This window comes from Pinus tabuliformis, chromosome 1_2, assembly GCF_031772625.1.
Source record: "Pinus tabuliformis cultivar Carrire ecotype Pingquan chromosome 1_2, CPIR1, whole genome shotgun sequence".
Taxonomy (NCBI): Eukaryota; Viridiplantae; Streptophyta; class Pinopsida; order Pinales; family Pinaceae; genus Pinus; species Pinus tabuliformis.
In genome coordinates, this window is record NC_142298.1 from 595,242,841 (window position 1) to 595,264,984 (window position 22,144).

General features: G+C 36.4%; 1 protein-coding gene across 2 annotated transcripts in view; it reads left to right on the forward strand.

Annotated features, from left to right (window-relative positions):
- The first annotated feature begins 6,910 nt into the window (after positions 1-6,910).
- LOC149207048 (calmodulin-binding protein 60 D-like) overlaps positions 6,911-22,144 on the forward strand; it is a 165,527-nt gene continuing 150,293 nt past the window's right edge. The window contains exons 1-3 of one of the 2 annotated variants that reach the window (XM_089395661.1): positions 6,911-7,062; positions 7,183-7,322; positions 8,993-9,065. In XM_089395661.1, the coding sequence (XP_089251787.1) occupies positions 7,237-7,322; positions 8,993-9,065 (159 nt within the window). In that variant the 5' untranslated portion in view covers positions 6,911-7,062; positions 7,183-7,236. The other variant, XM_089395660.1, reaches the window with a different exon arrangement.

Below are 22,144 nucleotides of genomic sequence, written 5' to 3' on the forward strand. Positions count from 1 at the left end.
TTATCTTAAATATATAAGATATTTTAATAAAATTAAACAAGGTATCTAATGAAATAATTACACATTTTTGATCTTCCATAAATCCACCATTCTAAATTCTAAAGACCTTTACATAAGAAATATCAATTGACCATGAAAAAATTAAATGTTCTTTCAATTCAAACTCTTTATTACATCATTAATATAATACCTTTTTATATACATAATCTTAAAGTAAGCATCATTGTAACGTAGTAGGCGAGAACAAATACTAAATTTGCTTGAATTAAAAGTGAATACTATGATAAGGTTAAAATAGTTTAATTTATGATTTAATTAATAGAATTACCACTACAATATATTTGTTTATTTTTTAATTATTGTTTAGTGTTAGTCATAAAGATAAGAAGTAATATTACAAATCTCATAGTAAATTTAACATGAAAAAATGTAAAAAAGTAAATGTTCGTTCAATTCAAATTTGTTGTCTTATATAGACTTTAATTATAAAGGAAAATATAATTCTTAATCGGTAGGAACAAATACTAAATTGACTGAATTAAAAGTGAATATTATAATAAATTAAACTGATGATATAATAAATTGAACTTTTCTCAGACTTGAATAGTAGTTTTTTTTTCATTTTAATATATTTGATGACCAAAAAGGTAATATTATTTTTTGGCAAATGTTGAAGACCTTGTATTTGAAATTTGTTTGAGTAATGGTTATCTAAATACAATAACATATAACTAGCTTATTAGTATATTGGGCCAAAGTGTCATCGTGGATTTGACTTGTGGATATAAGTTTTTATTTTTATTTTTTTAGGACCCTTGTGGATATAAGTTTTTAAATAAAACACCAAATTGGAGTATATGTTAAAGTACCTTTTTTTATTATTTTGTTTCTATGCGAGCAATGTCATCATAGATCTATGTAGAGTGCAAATAGGTGGGATTTAAGACATCACACTGGTAAATATGAATCTTTAACCAAAGCATTACATTGTAATGTTTGAAAAGGTATCTATTTCTTTAATTTTTTTTGTTTTATCTAAATTATTTAAATAAAGATGTTATAGATTTATAAAAGTAACGTGGGAGGTGGAATTTGAAGTTTGAAAAAATCTAATTTTATTTCAATTTTTGAAAAAAAAATTATATTTTGTAGATGCTAGAAACATTTCGTATGTGTAACTTTACAACTCGGGAGCCAGGGAAAAACTAAAAATAAAAAATATAAAGGAGAAGATTAAGTGATATTAAAATGACTTATCTTCTCTTTCTCTCCTTTCTTTCTCGTAACCTTCTGCCATCCCCTTGCAAGATGGTTAACAAGAACCATTGCCAAATCATTCTCAATCACTTTTGGTGGATCTTCTTTGTCAGAATCTGAACTTTCTGAAACTTGATCTCTCTTTGTGCCTGTCATTCCATCTTCTTTTCCAATCACCGCTTCATGATGTTCCTTTTCATGGATTGATTCTATTTTTTAGTTGCTCTACATATGACTTGCATGTCCATCATGAACTTGGGTATTCCTATCTTCTTTATTTGAAATATTCTCCTTTATTTCCCTTTCTTCTTCCTTCGGAAAAATAGGATTAAAATTTTTTGATAACCTTTTTTGTCCCCTTTTTCTTTTTCGGAAGCTTTTTCGCAAGGGGGCATGAGCCCTGAAGATGTCCTGTTTCAAAACACGTGCAACATCTGAGTGCCATGTTTTCACAACCCAAAATTTCAATATGTTGGAAGGATTTATGTTTCAATAAAATACTGATATGGTGAGGTTAATCCTTTCTTAGGTTTATTTCTCCACATATACGGGCAAAGGTGAATAAACCTTTCTTTGTTCTTTCAACATCCATCTTTTTAAAGGAACCCAAAGTGTTCCCAACACTGTCTAGAACCTTATGATGCCCAAAGGGAAGAGGGATGTTTGATAATATTACCCAAACTAGCACCTTTGTTACCACCATTGTTATAGAATCAAACTCTGGACACAAAGGGATGATGAAGAACCCTACTCTTCCCCAGAACCAAGGCTCTTCTGCCATGTCCCCACTTTTATTTTCCTCTATCATACAACCAAGATGGGTTTCCAGGGTATATGATGGTTGGGCCGCAGGAGCAAGATTATGTCATCAGGGGTCTCCGAGGAGTTTTGAGGGATTTTTATGGGATCCGATGGCATTCACTTGGCATATATCATCATCCAAACAATTTCTCTTTCATTTCGTTGAATTCTAACAACTTTCAAAAAACAAAGTTATTAATGGGCATGGCTTAATTAATTACGCTTGAGGTGGCATTTCAAGAGGAATATTTGATGCAATAACTTAGCGTAATAGCTCGTTGGAACGAGAACGAGAAGGTCTACATGATGAGATGCTTAGAAGTGACTTCCAGTGGCCGAATGGAGTATGATGGGCAATTGACCATTTTCCTAGGTTAAAAGTGGCTTTAATTAGTCACTTAATTAAATTAAAAGAGGGGAAAATAATTAATTGAAGGAAAAATGACCAAAAGTGACTTAGTGAAATAAAATAAAATTAAAAGTCACTCAAATGAAGTCAAAAGATAGTTTCTAGAATAATATTAAAATAATCAAAATAAGATGCTTCTATAAACTTGAAGATGTATCTATGGAGCCTTTAACATGAAGAGGAGGAGATCATCTGGGACATCTTGGATTTGAGCATTTCTCTTTGGTGGGATTGGAGAATTCAATTTTCTACCATAGTAACTAGGAAAGAAACCCTCGGGTGTTTCAGTGAAAGTGGTCGACCACCCAACTCTCCCCTTGGTGAATTCATTTAGAATTCACAGGAGCTCTTATTGGTTGCAGTTTCATTTTGAGAGGTCAGGTCCAGTGCTGCAACAGACACATTTTGAGGCCGAATCTAGTTTGCAACATTTGTTCAATTTTCTCAGCTATTTGCAGCTATTTCATATTGCCATGTACTCCTATTTATGGTTAATATAATAAAGTCGAGATTAGTTGCATTTTCCTTGTGTTCGTTCTTTCTTGCGACATTTTTGGTTATTTACGATGTTGCAAAATTTTCAAGAATTTGACGTAGTATCAATATTGTGTATTTTCTGGGCTATATCATAGATTAAAAATATCGTTGGAAAAAAATACCGTAAATTTATGGTGTTTTCTGCATGTACTTTTTGGGATAATTTTACTATAATGAAATCACCATTATTTTAGCCAAATACTTTGAAAGTGACATTACACCTTCCTTCAAAATCTTCTCCAAATCTTCTTGGGAATCAAATTGAACGATGAAAAGACATTTTGAACAGAGGTAAATATCACAATTTTTGGACCATGTCATAAAAACCCATTGATGTAAAACTTCAGACCTTGGCAAAAACCCATTAAATCTGCAAATCACAACCTTTGATTGAAGAACATAAAATAGTTGATTTACCTCTTTTAGATCTACTTCTAGAGTTAGCAATTGTTTTAATTGTTCAACAGTATAAGGTCATAGACTCAACTGTGGTTGTTCCACTGTAACAAGATCCTTACCTCAAGCCACATCCTTGTAAGAAACTGAAATAGTTGGGTTCCTAGAGCTTGGAGCACCTCCATGCAACCACAAAATAAATACAATAGTGGAGTTCCTAGTTATGTCGTAATCACACATTTGAGAAAAAACTTGTAGTTGCTTCCCTTCACATAGAAGTTGTTGCATGGCTGCCGGGATCCCTAACTGTTTCTCTAAGATTTGCATTAGACCTGCCACATACTTCTCTGCTGAGACCCAAAACGAAATCAAGGTCTCGTTCAAAGCCTTTACAAAAATTTGGAAAAACTTTCACCTTGTTTTGATCAACCTCGACCATATTCGGTTCCTCTATCTTTCCCATCAACCACAATGAAGGAGAACAATGGGTTTTTCAATTACATTTACTTCAATTCAAGGGTAACAAAGGGAGAAAGCATGAGGATTTCAACATGCAATGGGAGCAGTGTAATAGCATCCACCTGACAGAACTTCTGTCAAGTGACGAGAATTAACCATGCCCCTAATAATAGACATGGGTCCGGGAGGAATGGTGATACCCACGTCTACCTCGCTCATATAGAGAAACCCTCTGTCCTTCCTCGTGAATCTGTAGTCATGGGCTAACATAAAAATGAATCCCCCAACAACAACGCACCCATAAACGACGACAATTGACGACAACTTCAATTCGATGATCACTGTTAAGAGCTGAATGTATTTGAGACCGAGGATTGAGATCGATTCTTTCAGATAATCAATTAAAATAATGAATTTATCGATTAAAATTCTTCTTCTTCTTCTTCATTTTTATTTTTTAAAATTTAAAATCTTATCTTTTTGTGTGGATTTATGAGGAGTTGTGAACCTTGTCCTTGAATTATCATGGTACAATGCAAATTATCACATGTCCTCTATGGAATTTGGACATGGTCTCCATAATGAAAACCCATGACCTTTATGAATTGACATCATCTACGTTGACTAAAATTTTGGCAAGCCTCAAAGAAAACATGGAATGAGATTTGGTCTATACATCCATGCGTGGGTAAAGATATACATTCCTCACATGCTCAACCACAACCTTCACGTGCCCTTATGATTACCTTAAGGTACTAAGCAAATTTGTCATTTGATATGGTTGGGGTGGTTTGCGTGAATGGGTGGGAGGTAGGTAGGTTTTACACTCTCATGACTCAGGTTCAAATCCTTGATGAGACTTTGACCTATTATGATAAGGTTAGAAAAGTAGTTACCCATGAATGGAACCGCTCTAATTTCTTGTTAGACCTTGGCTAATGAGTCAACGTGAAAATTATAATAACAACCAATTCACTTTAAACTTGATTCTCACCTAAAAAATAACAAAATAATATTATACATTATTATATATTTAATCACTATTTTTATAATTATTTTTAAACTTGATTCTCACCCTAAAAAAATTGACAAAATAATATCATACATTATTACATATTTAATCACTATTTTTTTTAGTGATTTTTTTCAAAAAAAAAAAAATACTAAATTCCAACGAGAAAATCACTCTAAGCAAAATTGTTAGAGAATTCTTTTATAGAATTCTTTTATAGAGCATGAAATGACAAAATCAGGTAACTTCTTTTATATTTGATAATTTCCCATAATAAGTTTAAAAAACACAAAATTCTAAAGAGAACATCCAAAGTATTAGGTTACCTCGGTTATGAGTATATACTTTATATAGAAAATCCAAGAAGTAACTACCATGTACCATATACTGCAGGAAAGAGTCTGGTGATGTGACCTGTCGCTGATGCCCATGGCTTATATTCTTAATTACACTTCTTAGTCTAAGTTAAAGAAATTTATACGGATGTGGAGAATCTTCGAGCAAAGCCAAAGTTTCATTATACGGAAGCACATCTATGAAACCGTAATGCTAACGAAGTGGGGGAACGAGTTAAATTTAATATTTATTTTTATAAGTTTGTAAATTAAAAAAATTAATTAAAATATGATCGACGTTTATATTTTATAATTGATATATTACGTGTTGAAAAATGTAACTTGTAATATAATAAAACGGAAGTGTTTTAAAAATTCCAACAATTTAATAAACTATAATATAAAAATTTAATATATGAAAATGAGGAGTTGATTTCATATTAGAAATTTGATAAGAGAACGATGGCTTGTTATTTATGTATATTTCGTATAGTTTACTAAATAATGTGTTAATTAATTTAAATAAGATTAACTTTATATAGTTATCACTTTAATTAATTTATAGTTATCACGTTAATTAATTATATATATAGTTATCACAATAAATGTTTCGGTGTATCTTAAATATTTAAAGCACGGCACCATAAGTGTTTTAATAATACTGGTCAATCGCTATATTTTTTAATAATACAAGATTAGTTTACTTTTTTATAGTATAATATTTTATATAGAATTTCTAAATTATAAATATTTAATTATTTAAAAAAATTAATTTTTTTGGTAAATTGGTTAATAAATTTAAGTTCAATCAAGAAAAATAATTTATAATTTAAATTGTATGGGGCGTATGAGTTCTAGGAGTTAGTGATAATGATTAGAATCAAATTATTTGTTTTGTTTTGGTTTGTTTTGTTTTTTTAATAAATAAATAAATAAATTTTTGGTATTATATAATTTAATTAATTTAATTTTTTTTTATAAGTGAGAAAATTTATTTATAATTTAGTTGTCAAATTAATAGTGAATGCATCTATATCTAACTGTTATCAGCGAATGCAGGTTGACTCATCATTATTATTCAAGGAAAATCACTCTACCTGAGATAAGACAACCATTTCTAGTTGTTATGAGCTAATGTAGACTGACTCATCATTGTTATTCAAGGAAAATCACCCTCCCTGGAATAAGACAGCCATCTCTAGCTGTTATTAGCGAATGCAAGTTAACTCATCACCTTTATTCAAAGAAAACTAGGGTTTCTGGATTAACTCGATCCATAAAAAAATAGACTTTCTAAATATTTAGGTTAGATTTAAAATTAAAATTAAAATTATTAAAAAAATAAAATAATTTCATTTTCACTATATAATATTTTATATAATTTTTATAAATTATAATAAAAATAGATATATTTAATAATTTTAATTGAGTTTCTAGGGGAATTGGTCACTGAACTTTGAAATAAATTCAAATTCAATCCGGAATAATACTAATAATTCTGGATATTCATGTTATATTTAAAAATTGGGTTTAAATTCAATTACTCTGGATATTCAAATTAAACCTAACGAGAAGACCCAGAGCGGTGAAAAGTTACAGACCTTGTAACCACAACCAATGGTTAAAGCTGGAACTTTTTTCACATAAATTCAAAATTAAAATCTCAAAAAACCATGGAAAATTCAAAATCATGTAAATCAATCTCACGAGTAAAATGGATGCGAGCATGAAAGCGAGATAACGCGTTTTTGAAGGGGACCACACGGTGTTTCCTTGGGCCATCTACCCACCCAGAGGGTGATGTACATCGAGTTATGTTAACGAACGTATTCTGGCTCAAAACCTTCCGACACACTGTAAGTTCCCTTCTCTCTTTCAGAATTTTGGGAGCTCAAGGCATCCTTGCTGTTGCCTGTACTGAATATTTGAATCAAATCGTCTTTATCATCTGATATATTGTGATGGGCTTATGTTAGATGGCCTGAAGAAGGTCTTTACCAGCTACAACGATTTTGTCTCTGGAATTCTGAATGGCCCAGAAGCGAATTCTGGAGAATGAGCTGCCTGATGCAGGCTCGCCTGAAGAAAAGCGCCACCGCCCCCCTGCATTGAAATCGTAAGTATCAGGTTATTTTTCAAGTTATTTTAGGGCTGGCAGGTCTTTTATTTCTGCTTTTCTGTAGTTATTTTTGGTGCATGTCTATCTCCATGTCTCTTTTCTTAAAGGTTTTCACAAAGATTCAAGCAAATATACTTGGATGATGACTACCGATGATCAAATGCAACATAGTTTCAATAGAATTGTCCGTGGATAGAAAGTTAAAGAAGAAGAAGAAGAGAAACATCCATAATTTGTAAAGAGAAAGTTTTCAGAGTTGTTTTTCGGCTGCAATGAAATGTATTGGGTTGTTGATGATCGCAAAATAATATATTGGGTTGTTAATTCCTGCTACACGGCACAATGGGTTTCTGTAGCCAATCTCGTGGTTGGGAATCCATCACACAAAACTGTAACAGTCCATTGACTCTAGATGATGCATTGGCTATGTTGAATATGGGCGCTAGCAGAGACCTATCTAAATCCAGGTTTCGTATGCACCTTGAGGTTGGGGATTTCTTTATTGACTTCACAGAAATGGTCAATGTATTGAATATTTGAATTTGAGATATGCAAATTCGAAGTGCATATTAGACGTTGCTTTACACGGGTCTGGACTCTGCACTAGTCTAGGGGTTAGTGGGAAGCAATTCTTGACTATGCATTGAGTGCATTGAATATGGAAACTAGACAAACCTATCTAAACCTTGGTTTGATATATGCCTTGAAGTTGGAAATTTCTATCTTGAGTTCACAAAAATGGTTGGAGTTTTAGATATTGGAATTTGAGATATGCAACCTCGAAGTACATATCAAACCTCAGTTTTTCAAATGTGTCTGTGCTAGTCTAGGGTTAGTGGGAGCGAATTCTTAACTATTGAGTACTGATTGTATTTCCATGGATCAGTTTACTAACACAGCTACGTTCCCAAACCTCTCGGTTGGTGTGCATTATAATAACGGCTTTATCATTTGTATCTTTTAGGGAGTCTGGGTATGTCACCTTTTGGTTTATTGAGTCACGGACCTTAACGGCTAACTCTGGACCCTGATGCATTTTTGCTATTTTTTTGGATTGATAAATTTTTTCACCTTTGTTCTGAGGATTAACCACATTAGTTGGTTCGAAACGTCGACCAAATCCTAATGATCTCTGGACCCTGATGCATACTTGCTATTTTTTTTGGATTGATGAATTATTTCACCTTTGTTCTGAGGATGAACCACATTAGTTGGTTCAAAATGTCAACCAAATCCTAATGATGCAATTAATCTGAAAAACATTCTCATTTACAATATGAATCACAAAAATGAGAGATCTAACAAAATCGTATTTTCATTTAATCAGGGAATTCAATAATAGGTGTAAGAACATTTTAAATAGTCCGATGGGCCAATACGTTCCCAATGGGCGTTTCTGAATCTGAATTGCATTTATTTCGGTGATTTGTGTGGGAGAAGTATGATTTCTGGTCATGGTTTTGATTCCAAGGTTATGTGCCCTCATAAATTTTGTTGCAAACATCATGTGGCAAAGTAACTGAATTGCGATGGTTCCCTTTTATTTAGGTTCCTAGTTGTTTTAGATGTAGAGCATCATTAAACATAAACAGCAGATGTGCAATCTGGGGCATCTTTTTGGAATTTCAAAAGATTATTTTCTGATAGTGATTTTTTTCTTATCACAGTGCAAAAGCTGAAACTCTAAATTTCCTAACAGAGAGGTTCTGTTCAGCTTTGGAGCCTTTACTTCGGAGAGTGGTATGATGACTTCCTTTACACTGCAATGATTGAGTCAAAGATTCTGTGTTGTCATGGTTGCTTATTCTTGACAGGCAGTATTTTCCCATGCTATTCAATAATTAAACTATGCCTTCATGTGAAAATGGGTCAAATGCAATGCTCTGAAGAAATATCGTGACAATTGTTTCTTAGATGTTTTGAACTTGAACGTCCTGCTATAAGCACACTGTAACAAACATAGTTAGTATTAATAATAATAATCAAGCATCAAGGTCATCCCCTTCACACTTGTGATTAGGCAATCAATTTATATGCTATCATGAGAGTTATTGTAAACCCATCATTAGTTCATTATTCAAAATATATATGATACACTGCAAACATCTCTATGTTAATTTTGTAATAGAATTAGTTGTGTTTTTGACATATGTATCGGAACCTGTCTTGGGCCATTTTGTCGGAAGCTATGAATTCCATAAATGGTAACTTTTATAGAATTCAACGGCATAGATGATCAAACGGTGGTCTAAATTTCTGGATAATACATTCCTTTTGTAGAACTAGGTATGAGTACAAGATGACTGTTGAAATTAAATATCTTCTTTGCTAATACTGCCAGAGGCCATTTAATTCAAGGGAAATTCTGTTTACACCAATTATGAAACTTGTCACTCCACACCAGCAATCATATCAGCATTAACGGCAACAAATCCTTGCATTAGCTATACCATCTCCACCAGAAACTGTTTAGGAGGCATCTTTTGAAGAAACTGATAAAGGTGCTATGATGGAGAGATTTAGGCTTTCCAAAGAGAAAACACCTGGGCAGGAAGATGAAAACAATACATGACACTGAAAATATTATCGAAGGTCCAAATGCCATTCCTTGTTAATTCTTTTATACCAGATCTGATTTATTTTACTTCAACAATTTATTAAAAATCCCAGAAAATATTTATCTTAAATATTTCTGAAATTGCTGATAAAATAAACGCACTGGTATATTAACTCAGAAAATATAATGCAGCAGAAGTAAAATAAAGAAATGTAAAATTTTGGTTCACAATGGTATGTCCTATGCTTAGCACAATTACTTCAATGTACTTTAGCAGCCTAATGACAATTTCCAATTTAGTTTCCAATACCAATCGCATTAACCATTAATCACATTTACAGTAAAAGTAAATAGAACATGAAATAAAATGCAGAAGAGAGGCCAAGACAAGAGAACACCAGAATTGGTGGATGCCAGGGAAAAACTCCAATGTGGGGAAAACCCTTTGATCAATTCTTTTTATTATTATATTAAATGTTCAGCAGAGAGAGAGTACAAAATGTCAAAGTTGACTTGTCAAATCAAAGTCAAAACAGTCCTGTCAAATCTGCAGTCAACTGCAGTGAAATTCAGCCCTAACCAGAAAGTCAACGGTGGTCAAAACAGCAGAAAAATGTCTCCTTTGAAGCTTGGTCAAACCCAGTCAAACTCGGCCTGAACAGGAGGTCAAAATCAACCCAAAACAGTCCCAAATTCAGCGGTCAAACTTCTGCCCTGAAGTCTGTGGTCAACCTGCAATTTTTTGCTGCAGTCAAAGTGCCCAGAATGCCTCGATTTCTGTGCCAAGGTGTATGGCCTGCCCAAGCAGAAATCTGCCCAGAAAATCAAAGTCAAAATCTGCCTGGAAAGTCAAAGTCAACACTGGTCAAACTGCAGGAAAATATGAAATTTTCGGCCTTGTAATTCTGTCTGAAATTCGTCCTCCTTTGCCACATGTGTGAGTGAGAGAATATGCCTAATAGCTATATGAACCAATGTTTTAAAACTCTGACTCCGACTCCGACTCCGACTCGGCCGAGGGTCGGCTCCGACTCCGACTCCGAACTCGGTCGAGTCGATTTCAATGACTCGGTCGTTGTAAAAAATACATTAAATATATATATTTTTTTCTAAGTTGCACGAAACGGGAAACGGGTACGAGTTTCCGAAACGGGAAGCGATACGAAACGCGACCTCCCTAAATTTTGGAAACGGGGAAACGCGAATATATATATATATATTGAAAATATTTAAATATATATATATATATATATATATATATATATATATATATATGTGCAATCATAAAGCATAAATGATACATTATAATTTATTACACTTAAACATTAAGATTTAATTTACATCACATTTACTCATGAATGATCACATAATGAAAATAAAAATATCGGAATATCCAAAAGCAACGTTTATTATATATCCAGATCTCAAAATCAGCCTTTATTTATATTAATATATGAGGCTGCAAGTACAATAAAGACTATAAGGCTGCAAGAGAGAGATCCAAATCAGGATTTTCTGCATCCACATCCCATTCTTTAGAAGGACCACTGTTGTATTAAGAGTCTCCTCCTACATAGTCGAACGACCTTAGTGCTCTTGATTAAATACACGTTTCATACCACAGTACCCTACATGATCTTGATTATTGGGAGTTTCCCCTGCATAGAGGGCTTGATTCTCTTGATTAAATACAAGTTCCATACCTTAGTACATGATAAAATCCAATGGAAACATTGCAATCCCCCCAATCCTGAAATCCTGAAAAACAAATAAGTCTGCTGGATTTTGAGTGAGATCTAAAATTCTACTTTCTCCATATGAAATCCAATGAGGGCGAAACCACTCTCAAACATCCTGAGTCATTTCATGGTAATGTTAAAAATTTAAGTAAAAGGATGAAAATGAAAAATAAAGGAGAATATCACTTTTACTTTAAGAATTTAACATTACCATGAATTGCATATGCCTCAAACTTCTTGATGAACTGCATATCAACACTAGGGCAAAAATTCACTTTTATAACTCTAGACACACATCTAGAAGTCACTAACATACCCTAAAAGTAAATTAAAAAACAAATTTAATTTTTTTTTTAAAAAAACACAAGTTAATGAGGAAACGTGGGTCGTACGGCCCCGAAACGCGTTTCCGGCCGTACTAGCCACGTTTCCGTTTCGGGAAATGTGGCAGTACGGCCGGAAACGCGTTTCACGGCCGTACCAAACGCGTTTCCGCGTTTCGTACCCGTTTCCGTACGGAAACGAACCTCTATGCCACGTTTCCTGCAACATAGATTTTTTTAATAAAAAAAACATAATTTTAAAGATTTTCATTCATGTTTCCAAACACACAACATTAGAATATAGATAGAAGACAACATATGATCAAAGTAGGCTCATGAATATATCCATTATATCAAAATGGCATCCAGTGCATTGTCCAATACATACATGATGATGATATAGAGATCAAAACAAAAACACATAACCAAGGAGGCTAGAAATGACCTCTACAACAAAAGTAAACTGTGACCAGTACTACTGGCTACTGCTAAAGGAGCCAAGATCATCTGGATCAACCTTTGGATTAGAGTCAGACAGGGGGCCCCATGGCTCCTCTTCATCATCATCTCCAACTGCAACTGTAGAAGTGGTAGCACTAGCAGGCAATGTTTTACAACTCGGACTCGGACTCGGACTCGGCCGAGGATCGACTCCAACTCGGATTCCGACTCGGTAATGACTCGGCCGGCTCGATTTCAATGACTCGGTCGTTGTAAAAAATACATTAAATATTTATTTTTTTTATAAAAAAACATAATTTTAAATATTTTCAACATAATTTTAAAGATTTTCATTCAAGTTTCCAAACACACAACATTATAATATACATGGAAGACAACATATGATCAAAGTAGGCTCATGAACCAATCCATTATATCAAAATGGTACGGTGGTACCCAATGGCAATAGTAAATACATAGTCAACTGTAGTCTGTCATACATGATCAAAGACTCAAGAGTCAAAACAAAATACAAATAACCAAGGAGGCTAGTAGCTACTGCCAGAGGAGCCAAGATCATCTCGACCAATCTCTGGATCATCATCATCAGAGTCAGACAAGGGGCCCCATCAATGACCAGTACTGGCTACTGCTAGAGTTGCCAACATCATCTAGCTCAGTGTTACTTGGGAGCAGGAGCGGAAGTGGGGAGCGAGAGCGAAAACGGGAGCAGAAGCGACATTTTCAGAAGCTCCAGGTTTGAGAGCGAATCCCAGAGGAGTTCAACAACCAATGTCACTAACATCAAGGTACACAGAGGGATTGGTGCTCTTGATTAAATACGAGTTCCATACCCTAATACATGACAAAATTCAATGGAAACATTGCAATCCTCCAATCCTAAAACCCTGAAAAAATGATAAGTCTGCTGGATTTTGAATGAAATCTAAAATTCTACTTTCTCCATATGAAATCCAATGAGGCTGGAACCACTCTTAAACATCCTGAGTCATTTCATGGTAATGTTAAAAATTTAAGTAAAAGGATGAAAATGAAGATTAAGGAGAATGTCACTTTTACTTTAAGAATTTAACATTACCATGAAATTTGAACATCATATCAATACTAAGAGAGGGGAATGGACCCCAAATATCACTTAACCAATTTACAAAACACCTTGGAGTCCCCAACAATCAGCCAAATGTTAAAAAGTTAAAAAAAAAATAGAAAAATCGTTGTTTCTTTGGGTGACTGGCTGAATTTAATGACTCGGTCGAGTAGATGTGCAAAACGGCCGGGTTGACCGAGTCATGACTGACTCGGCCGAGTCATGCAATAACTCGGCCGAGTCAGTCATGACTCGGCCTCCCAGACTGGTTTTTCTACCAGGTCACTCCTCAAGGCTTCAACTCGGTTCGACTCGGCCGGTTTGTAAAACAATGCTAGCAGGCTGTACAGCGGCTACAAGCTAAGATAGGCGAGATATGCGCTTCTGTCATGGCTGAACAGAGGAAGCGCCTGCAACTGGAGGACTTGCTGGCTCTGAGACTGAGGCTGGTACAAGTGGATCAGGATCTGCATTCAACTGAACATTATGTTCAAGTGATGCTATCGTCTGTAAATCATAATCAATATCCTCATCAGAAGCAAACTCTGCTGGATGACTCTCCACTACCCAATCTGATGTTGGATCAATGTCTTCCAACACAATGGGATCTGAATCAGGTATTTTGTTCAACAATTGGTTGCGTCTGAGCCGGAGGTTGTATTGGACATAGACTAGATCATTTAACTGTTTTGATCCAAACGGTTTCCCTTCTTTGTGTGAATCCTCTCAAAGACAGACCAATTGCGCTCACACCTAGTAGCATTGCAAGTTTGACTCAAAATACGATTTGCAAACTTCTGCAATTTAGGACAATGGCTACCAAAAGCCTCCCACCATTGTGCTGCAAAAAACATAGGAGTGTAATGAGTTAACTCAACAAAATTACAAATTATATCCAACTTTCAAATTATAAATGATTTAACAAAATAAGTATTAAGAATTTGAAAATTGAAATTTTTGTTTACCTGGCTCATCTGCTTCCCTTGCAACCTTTGCTAGGTTCTTCCCAAAGGTACTTGAGGCATTGCTAAAGGTTGTGACCTGTCGGTGTATCTCCAGCTGATCACACTCCAATGGGATCATGCGATCAATGCAGTCAATCAATCCATATCTAACCTCCCCCTTCAAAGCTCCTATCTCCTTAGCTTTATAATGATACCATGGGCTCAAAAAATACCCAGTTGCATGTATAGGGCGATGGAGTTGATTGTTCCATATTTCATCAATGATTGTCCAAATGGGCCCATACTTAGCCACTTTATCCTTGTATGCCCTCTTTATTTGCTCCTTTGCTTGATCCATAGCCTCATAAATGAAACCCATAGCCAATCTTTCCCCATCCACCAACTGCAACACCTTAACCAGTGGCTCAACAAGCTTCACAATCTCTGTTGCCTTTCTCCAAAATATTTCTTCATTAACTTTCTTTTTCAATTCTTTGCCTTCCTGTTTGTGAGACCACTGGCTTTGATTCCATTCTTCACTGGAAAAAATCTTTTGCAAGTTTCTATGTTGTGAAAGCATAGATTGCAATGTCAAAAAATGAGTAGCAAATCTAGTAATGGCAAGCCTAATAATATCCTTGCCCCCTATGTGTTTCCTCATCCGGCTCAAAATCCATGAATGATTGTAGATAAGTTTTGTTATGCTTTTGGCATGATCTACAGTGTTTTTGACCCAATCTAATTTGCCAATATCCTCAAGCATGAGGTCTATGTGCAGCACATGGGGTCCAAAAGATGGTTCTGTGTTTTTCCTCTAACAGTTTACCAGCGAGAGCATAGTTAGAGGCATTATCTGTAATGATTTGAACAACATTAGCCACCCTCACCTCCTCAACAACCTCATCCAATAGCTGAAACAACAATTGTCCATCTTTTATCTTATTAGATGCATCAACTGATTTTAGAAACATGGTTCCCTATGGGTAGAAGATAAGAAAGTTTATGATGGTACGGTTTCTTTGATCAATCCATCCATCTGACATGATGGTACATCTTGTTCTTGCCCATGAGTTTTTGAAATCTTTCAAATACTCATTAATGGAGGCAATTTCCTTCTGCAAACGATACCCCCTTATCTCATGCATAGTAGGGCCTTTGAAGCCTTTTCCAGCAGCATGTATGGCATCAAACATAGGCTCATAATATGGTGAACGGGAAGCATTGAAGGGGATATTAGCATCATACCACCATCTACATATGTAATCACAAGCAGTCTCCCTCAATTCTTTCTTCCAATGGTCATCTAAAGTGGGCTGCAAAGTTCTACTAGCTTGAGGACCATGTGCATTTGATGGAGAGGAGGGTGTGACAGTGAAATAACTTTTGATATTCATATCACCCTTCTTTTTCATTTTACCCTTACCCTTTTCTTGAATAGACTCCAAAGAGGGAGGAACATATTGGAAGGGGTTGGATGCATCAGTACAAGGGATAGAGGAAGAACCCTCAAAATCAAAATGGGGGTTGGTAGCCAACATTTTTTGTATATTCCTCTTCCTCCCAATTTCAGCCTCTAACTCTTTTTGCCTAGCCTTTTCTTCTTTAAACTTCTCAAAGTTGGCTAACAATTCCTTCCTAATCTCCCCAATTTCATCTGATTCACATGGAGTAATTTGGCCTCTAATCCCCGCCAAGTGTTGTTTCAGCCTATTAATGCCCCCAGGACCTTCCTTAATTTTTCTATGGCAAAATTTGCAATGCATTTGACTATCAACCATTTCAACATATGCCCAAGCAACATCTCTCACTCTAGGTGCCATTTTTTGACTTGGGAATGAAAGGAAAAAAAATTTGAAAATGAAAAAAAAAAAGAATTGCTTCAATGTTCATTTCTTTCACAAAAAGCACTCTTTTCTATTTCCAGATTTGCACATAAAAATTAATAAGCAAAAACAAATTTTTACAAGTGAAAAAAAATACCTCCAGGCACAAACTGCCTCCTCAAGGTTGCTCCAAGAAACCAACTTCTCAATGTTGCTCCAAATGGCTGCCCAAGAAGCTTCTCACTCCTGCTACAATGCTTGCCCAAGACTCCTCACTGTTGCCCCAAAAACAAACTCCACAACTCCTCACAAACTCTCACTCAAATTCTCACTCAAATGCATGAGATGGCTGTGAGGAAATGAGAGGGGTTGGGTGGGTTTTATAGGGTTTAGGAGAGGGGAATGGACCCCAAATACACTATAGGCAAATTACAACCCTGTTTGGAGTCCCCCAAAAGCAAAAAAATAAAAAAAATCATTGTTTTTTGGTTCACGGGCCACTGTCATCCAACCCGGCCGAGTAGGCTCGGACTCGGCAGAGCCGGCTCGGTAATAACCCGGCTGGCCGAACCGGTTCACTGGCTGAGTCGACCCGGTGAGGCCTTGACTCGGACCAACTCGGCCGAGTCGGTTCCAATGATATGAACCAATGAGAGAAGGAGAGAGAAGAATGTGTGAGTGATGATGCTGCCAAATGAGGTGAGAGGTGTTGAGAAATCTAGGGCATAGTAATTATGTGATTTCTCTTCTATTAGTAACTGCTTGTGAGTGATTTTTACTTCTTTAGATTGGGATCTTCTTTTACTTAGATTATTAGTGTTCTTCATCAAACAACTACCAATGCATAGACCATAAAGAGACAAGAGACACAAAATATAGGCTATCGGCAAGGGCCAAAACCTTTCACTCTTTGAGATGAAAACCCCAACAAATTCTTCTTCTCATAGAGATTCCAATTGACGAATACCAAGACCAAAACCCTTGACCTATATTTGCCACTCCAAGACCAAGCCACAAAGCTTCTTCTTCCTTCAGCTAAAGTCAAACTTCGTCCTCCTTTACTGCTATCTGCTAGACCCCGGCTTCCTCTTCTCTGTTTCAGATCTGCAACTTCTTGGCTTCCTTTAGAAATCCTAACATGTGTGAAGTGTCATCTTTGAGTCCTTGATATCCTTTGCTTTAGGTGGAGATTGCTTGTTTGTCAACTCAGCTTGCTATCACCCTTGTTCACCCAAAATACTTTCCTTATAGTGACTGATATTTCGGCTTTCTTCCTGCAATGGACAACAGATATCTCTCGCATGTGTGGAGGTTAGTTGAACCACAAAACAATCCCAAATCAACACTTAGATACCTCGCTGCTCCTTCCTTCTTCCTTGCTAGTAATTAGGCTCCCTTGATGACCCTCGCACTTCAAACCTTGACCGAATTATGTCTTCGAAATTCTGTCTCTTGAACTTAGGTTGAGCTGCCTATTTATAGTGGTTTGCCTCTGTAATTAGCCGACATGAAAGAGCTTGAGCCGAAAAGTCTCTTAGAGTAGGTTATTTACTCCATTTTGTAGCTAACATGAAGGAGTTGTTTGTGCTTGGTCTTGGAGGGCTTACATACTGATTTAATGACTCATACACGATGTAACATACCCAAGAAGGGTCCTTCATACATGACATAGAATTAATTTGACTTTTATGACTAGAGAACAAATCCTAAAGGCTCACAATGGGAGCCATCACTAAAATAAAATTCCTTGCTCATGAAACCCATGAGATAAGCATTACATTGATAATTTTATTTTTCTTCTTTTCATGAATTACATAAAATCACAATTACACATATCATTATGAAGGCCGAACCTAGTTACATTTTTCAACACTCCCTCTTAACTAGGGAGGTATTCATAATGGTACTTGGTCACTCTCAATCTGAAGAATTTATCATAAGAAGAGACAGATTGGTAACCCATCTGTATAGCGTCATATCAACCAGCATTGTTACATAGCAAGGCCTTGACTAACAACTCTATCTTTCCACGAGATTTGAGCACAATGCTGGCGAGACCAATGATATATAGACACCATCATCATTGTCTCTCTCGGAACATACCCCACCTGGGTTCTCAGGGCTTGTTCCCTAAGGACTATTCTTATCTTGGATTCCCAGTCCTCAAAGAATATCGGTCTGCTACAACTACTCTTATCTTGGATGCCCTAATACATCCTCAAAGACCATTAGATGCCAAATGCTTACCCAATCCTCCATTCTGTCTTCCCAAGTGAAGACAAGAATGATGTGTCTATCTCTCCCTCTTAATTAGGGAGGACATATCTATTCTAATAAAGGAATGTACTCATTCCTATAGAAGGAATGTACCTAAGCTCCCTCTTGGCTTAGGAATTTTCAAGTTTCTTCCAAGTAAGAAACTTGTTTCCAGGCTCCCTCTTAATTAGGGACCTACAACAACTTCTCAGGTGGAGATGATGGGACAACTAGTTGCTTGAAGAACTCCTCTTCATGATGTCATGAACTTCTTTTCGTTATCTAGGAGTCTTCATGTTTGAGACTTCTACATAGGGCACCAACCATCCATCACTTTCAACCATGAGTCAACCATGTCATCAATAGAAACTGGTCCATCAGTCCATATTTGGCCTTTCTTCATGCCATGCTGCTATCTTCATGCAATGTTTACTTAAGGATCTTTCATCCTACTACATTTGCATCAATGGTGGAAGATATCCATAGATCTTCCCTTGGCAGCCCTACATAAACCCATCCAAATATTCAAAAATAAAGGAATGAACATTAAAATCAACATTACCTTTGTGATGGTCTTTCATCATGACATCTTTTAGTTTGCATCAACATCCTGCATACATATCAACACATCTCCCAAAGATATATATTGTCAAGGGTCTCTTTCTTTTTCAGACTCCATTAGAGTCTTCATATCTTCCATGGAGATATCCTAGTCAAATATTCTTGGTCTTTCAGATGTTGATTGCCTTTACCATGGTTGCATATTCCATGATCTCTTCCTTCCTTTCTTCGCACATCTCATTCCTAGGAGCTTCCAATCAGAGTTCCTCAATTGTAGTCAACCACCTCATACTTCATATGAGGACATATTATGTTGATTTCATCTAGTGAATGTGTGACCCATGCATTCCTGCATTCCTTTGAGGGAGGAGATCCTTTCTTTTGATCATGTTCTCAAGATAGAGCATTGATCCATGTTACCTGCAACCATATGACATGACTTCCACAATATCAAATGTAAGCATACATACCTTATTTTTTTTTTCTCTTTTGAGTCATACAAACTTTCTGCAACAACTTCCTTGATTGAAAGAGCTTCAATCCCTTGATCTGCTTCACTTTTATGTCATCATACCATCATCCCATGAATTCCACAAGTTTGGAATTCTTGATGAAAACCTTGCTTCCCCTCATGATCAGTGAACCTTTCAATGTATATTCCATTAGAGAATTTTTAGGATCTAAAGTATCCTCATCAGGCTTCAACAAATGTTTCCTTTTGATAGATGTATGATGAACCTTGTACTAGATGACCTTGCCACTGGTGTTTTCAATGAGATTCCCAAGAGCTATATCCTTGACTTTCATAGATTCTAACCATCTTTTGTGCTTCTCTATGATGATGTCTAAGCTCTTGCTTTCAATGCTTCTATGATGCCTTGATGCATCCCATTAGTGAATTATGATAGCCATATCTTACAACAAAAGACTTAGGAATTTGAGAAGAACTTAGCTGAGGAAGACTATCTCAGTAATAGAGATCTCGTAAATTTCATTAGCAATAAGAAAATTACATGTTGTATTATCGGCATGTGAATATGCAAAATCTCAGAAATGGACCAAGCCATTCTATCCAGATCAATGTTCATATAGACCATCCATATATACATAAAAGACATAAATATATACAAGTAATAACATAAACTGTTCATATAGTTCAAAACAGAAAAACAGAAAAATGCTTATAGCCGCCGAATGATCATGGCAAATCATTCAGAATTTGCCCCATCCAGTTCAATGAATGGCCGATGGAAGTACTGATAGGTCTCCAGGTCTCGGAATTCTTGAATTATCCACTGCCCCCTGTGTTGCTGTGCGGCCTCCTTGGAAAGAATGTCAGCGATCGAATTCCTTTCCCTGTATATATGCGAGCATACAATAAAATCAAAATGTGATTTTAAAGTGATGACTTCATCCAGTAAACCCCTGAGTGTGTGCACGTGACAATGAGATGCAAAGTTGATCCAATTTATAACAAGATTAGAGTCCCCAAAGATCTGAATCCTATTGCAGTTTTGTTCTAGTGCAAAAATGAGAAGGTGTCTGAGACTGTTGAGTTCAACAAAATTGTTGGTGCCTCTCCCCAATCCCATTTTGAGCTTGAAAAAATGTGATTCAGTAATGTGAAGTACAACTCCACCCCCACATCCAGTGTCCTGAGCCGACCCATCAAAATATGCCCAAGGGAAGTTCTTATCAATAACTTCAAGAGTGATGATATAGACGGGTTTTGTTGCCGGTTCCTCAGGAATCAAGTGATATAATGCAACAATGTGATTGCAAGCAACTGTCCATTAGATGGGAGCATCCTGAAAAATAGATCGATTCCTGACCAACCAAATACCCCGACAAACTAGCAGAGGGAGATTCCTGATTTTCTATGATGCTGCAGAATTCCACCAAGATTGCCAAGCAATTGATAGATGAGTCCCATTCCATCTGTGCATGATGTTAAGGGAGCTAGTAATCTGTAGCCACACCTGACTTGTCACTGGATAGTGTAGGAATAGATGATCAATATCTTCAGCTCGGTCTTTGCAAAGACAACATCGAGACGGACCATGAAAGGCGTGTTGATTTAGGTTATTGTCTGTGGGCGCTCTGTTTGATAGTATACACCACATGAATAGATGGGCTTTGTGTGGTGCCTTAAGCTTCCATAGCGGATGCCACCACCAAATCGCCTCCACCGGTCCCTGTGCTAATATAAGAGAAGTGTATCCTTCCCGTGGGTTGTATTGACCATGTGATGCAGCAGCCCAAATGATTTCATCCTCTCGAACAGTAATCCTAATATGAGCTTCTTCAAGTGCCCCAATGAAACGGTTCCAATCCATGCTCCGCCTCTCCGGTATCCTGAGGTCCTGTGCATTTAACCATTTCTGAGAGATCCAGGATGTGTTCCTACCGTCTGCAATATGTGAGAGCTGTGTGATACCGTCCAGTGCAAGTATCTGTCTAAGCTCCAATGGTAGGATGTGTGCATTGCCACATCCCGACCAAGCATCAATGCCTAGTCGAACCAGCTCACCATTTCCAACTCGCCAAGCCAATCCTCGCTTAATGACATTTATGGAGTGTGTGATAGCTTTCCAAATGATGGAGGATCCAGTATTGCCCCAGATCGGCCTACGAATCCAATCCATTACTGATAGAGGGTGTATATATTTATAATAAACCACCTCTTTCCATAAACTATCAGATGTAATAATCTGCCACCCCATCTTCGCTGCAAGCGCCTTTGCAAATAAGTTCAGATCCTTTATACCCCATCCTCCCCATTTTTTTGGTTTTCCAATTCTTTCCCATTTAACCCAAGCAAAAGTCCTCCCAACATTTTTCCCTCTCCATAAGAATCTACAACAAATTTGTTGTATTCTGTTGATGATGCCTTTTGGAATCCAGGCAAGCGCCATCCAATATACTAGGATGGCCTCCAAAACAGATTTTATAAGTGTTAGTCTGCCCGCTCTGGAAAGCCATCTCTGCTACCATATGTTGATACGCCCTTCGATTTTTGCAATAAGCCATGTCCAGTCCGCTATGCGATAATCGTTTGGCTTGAGCC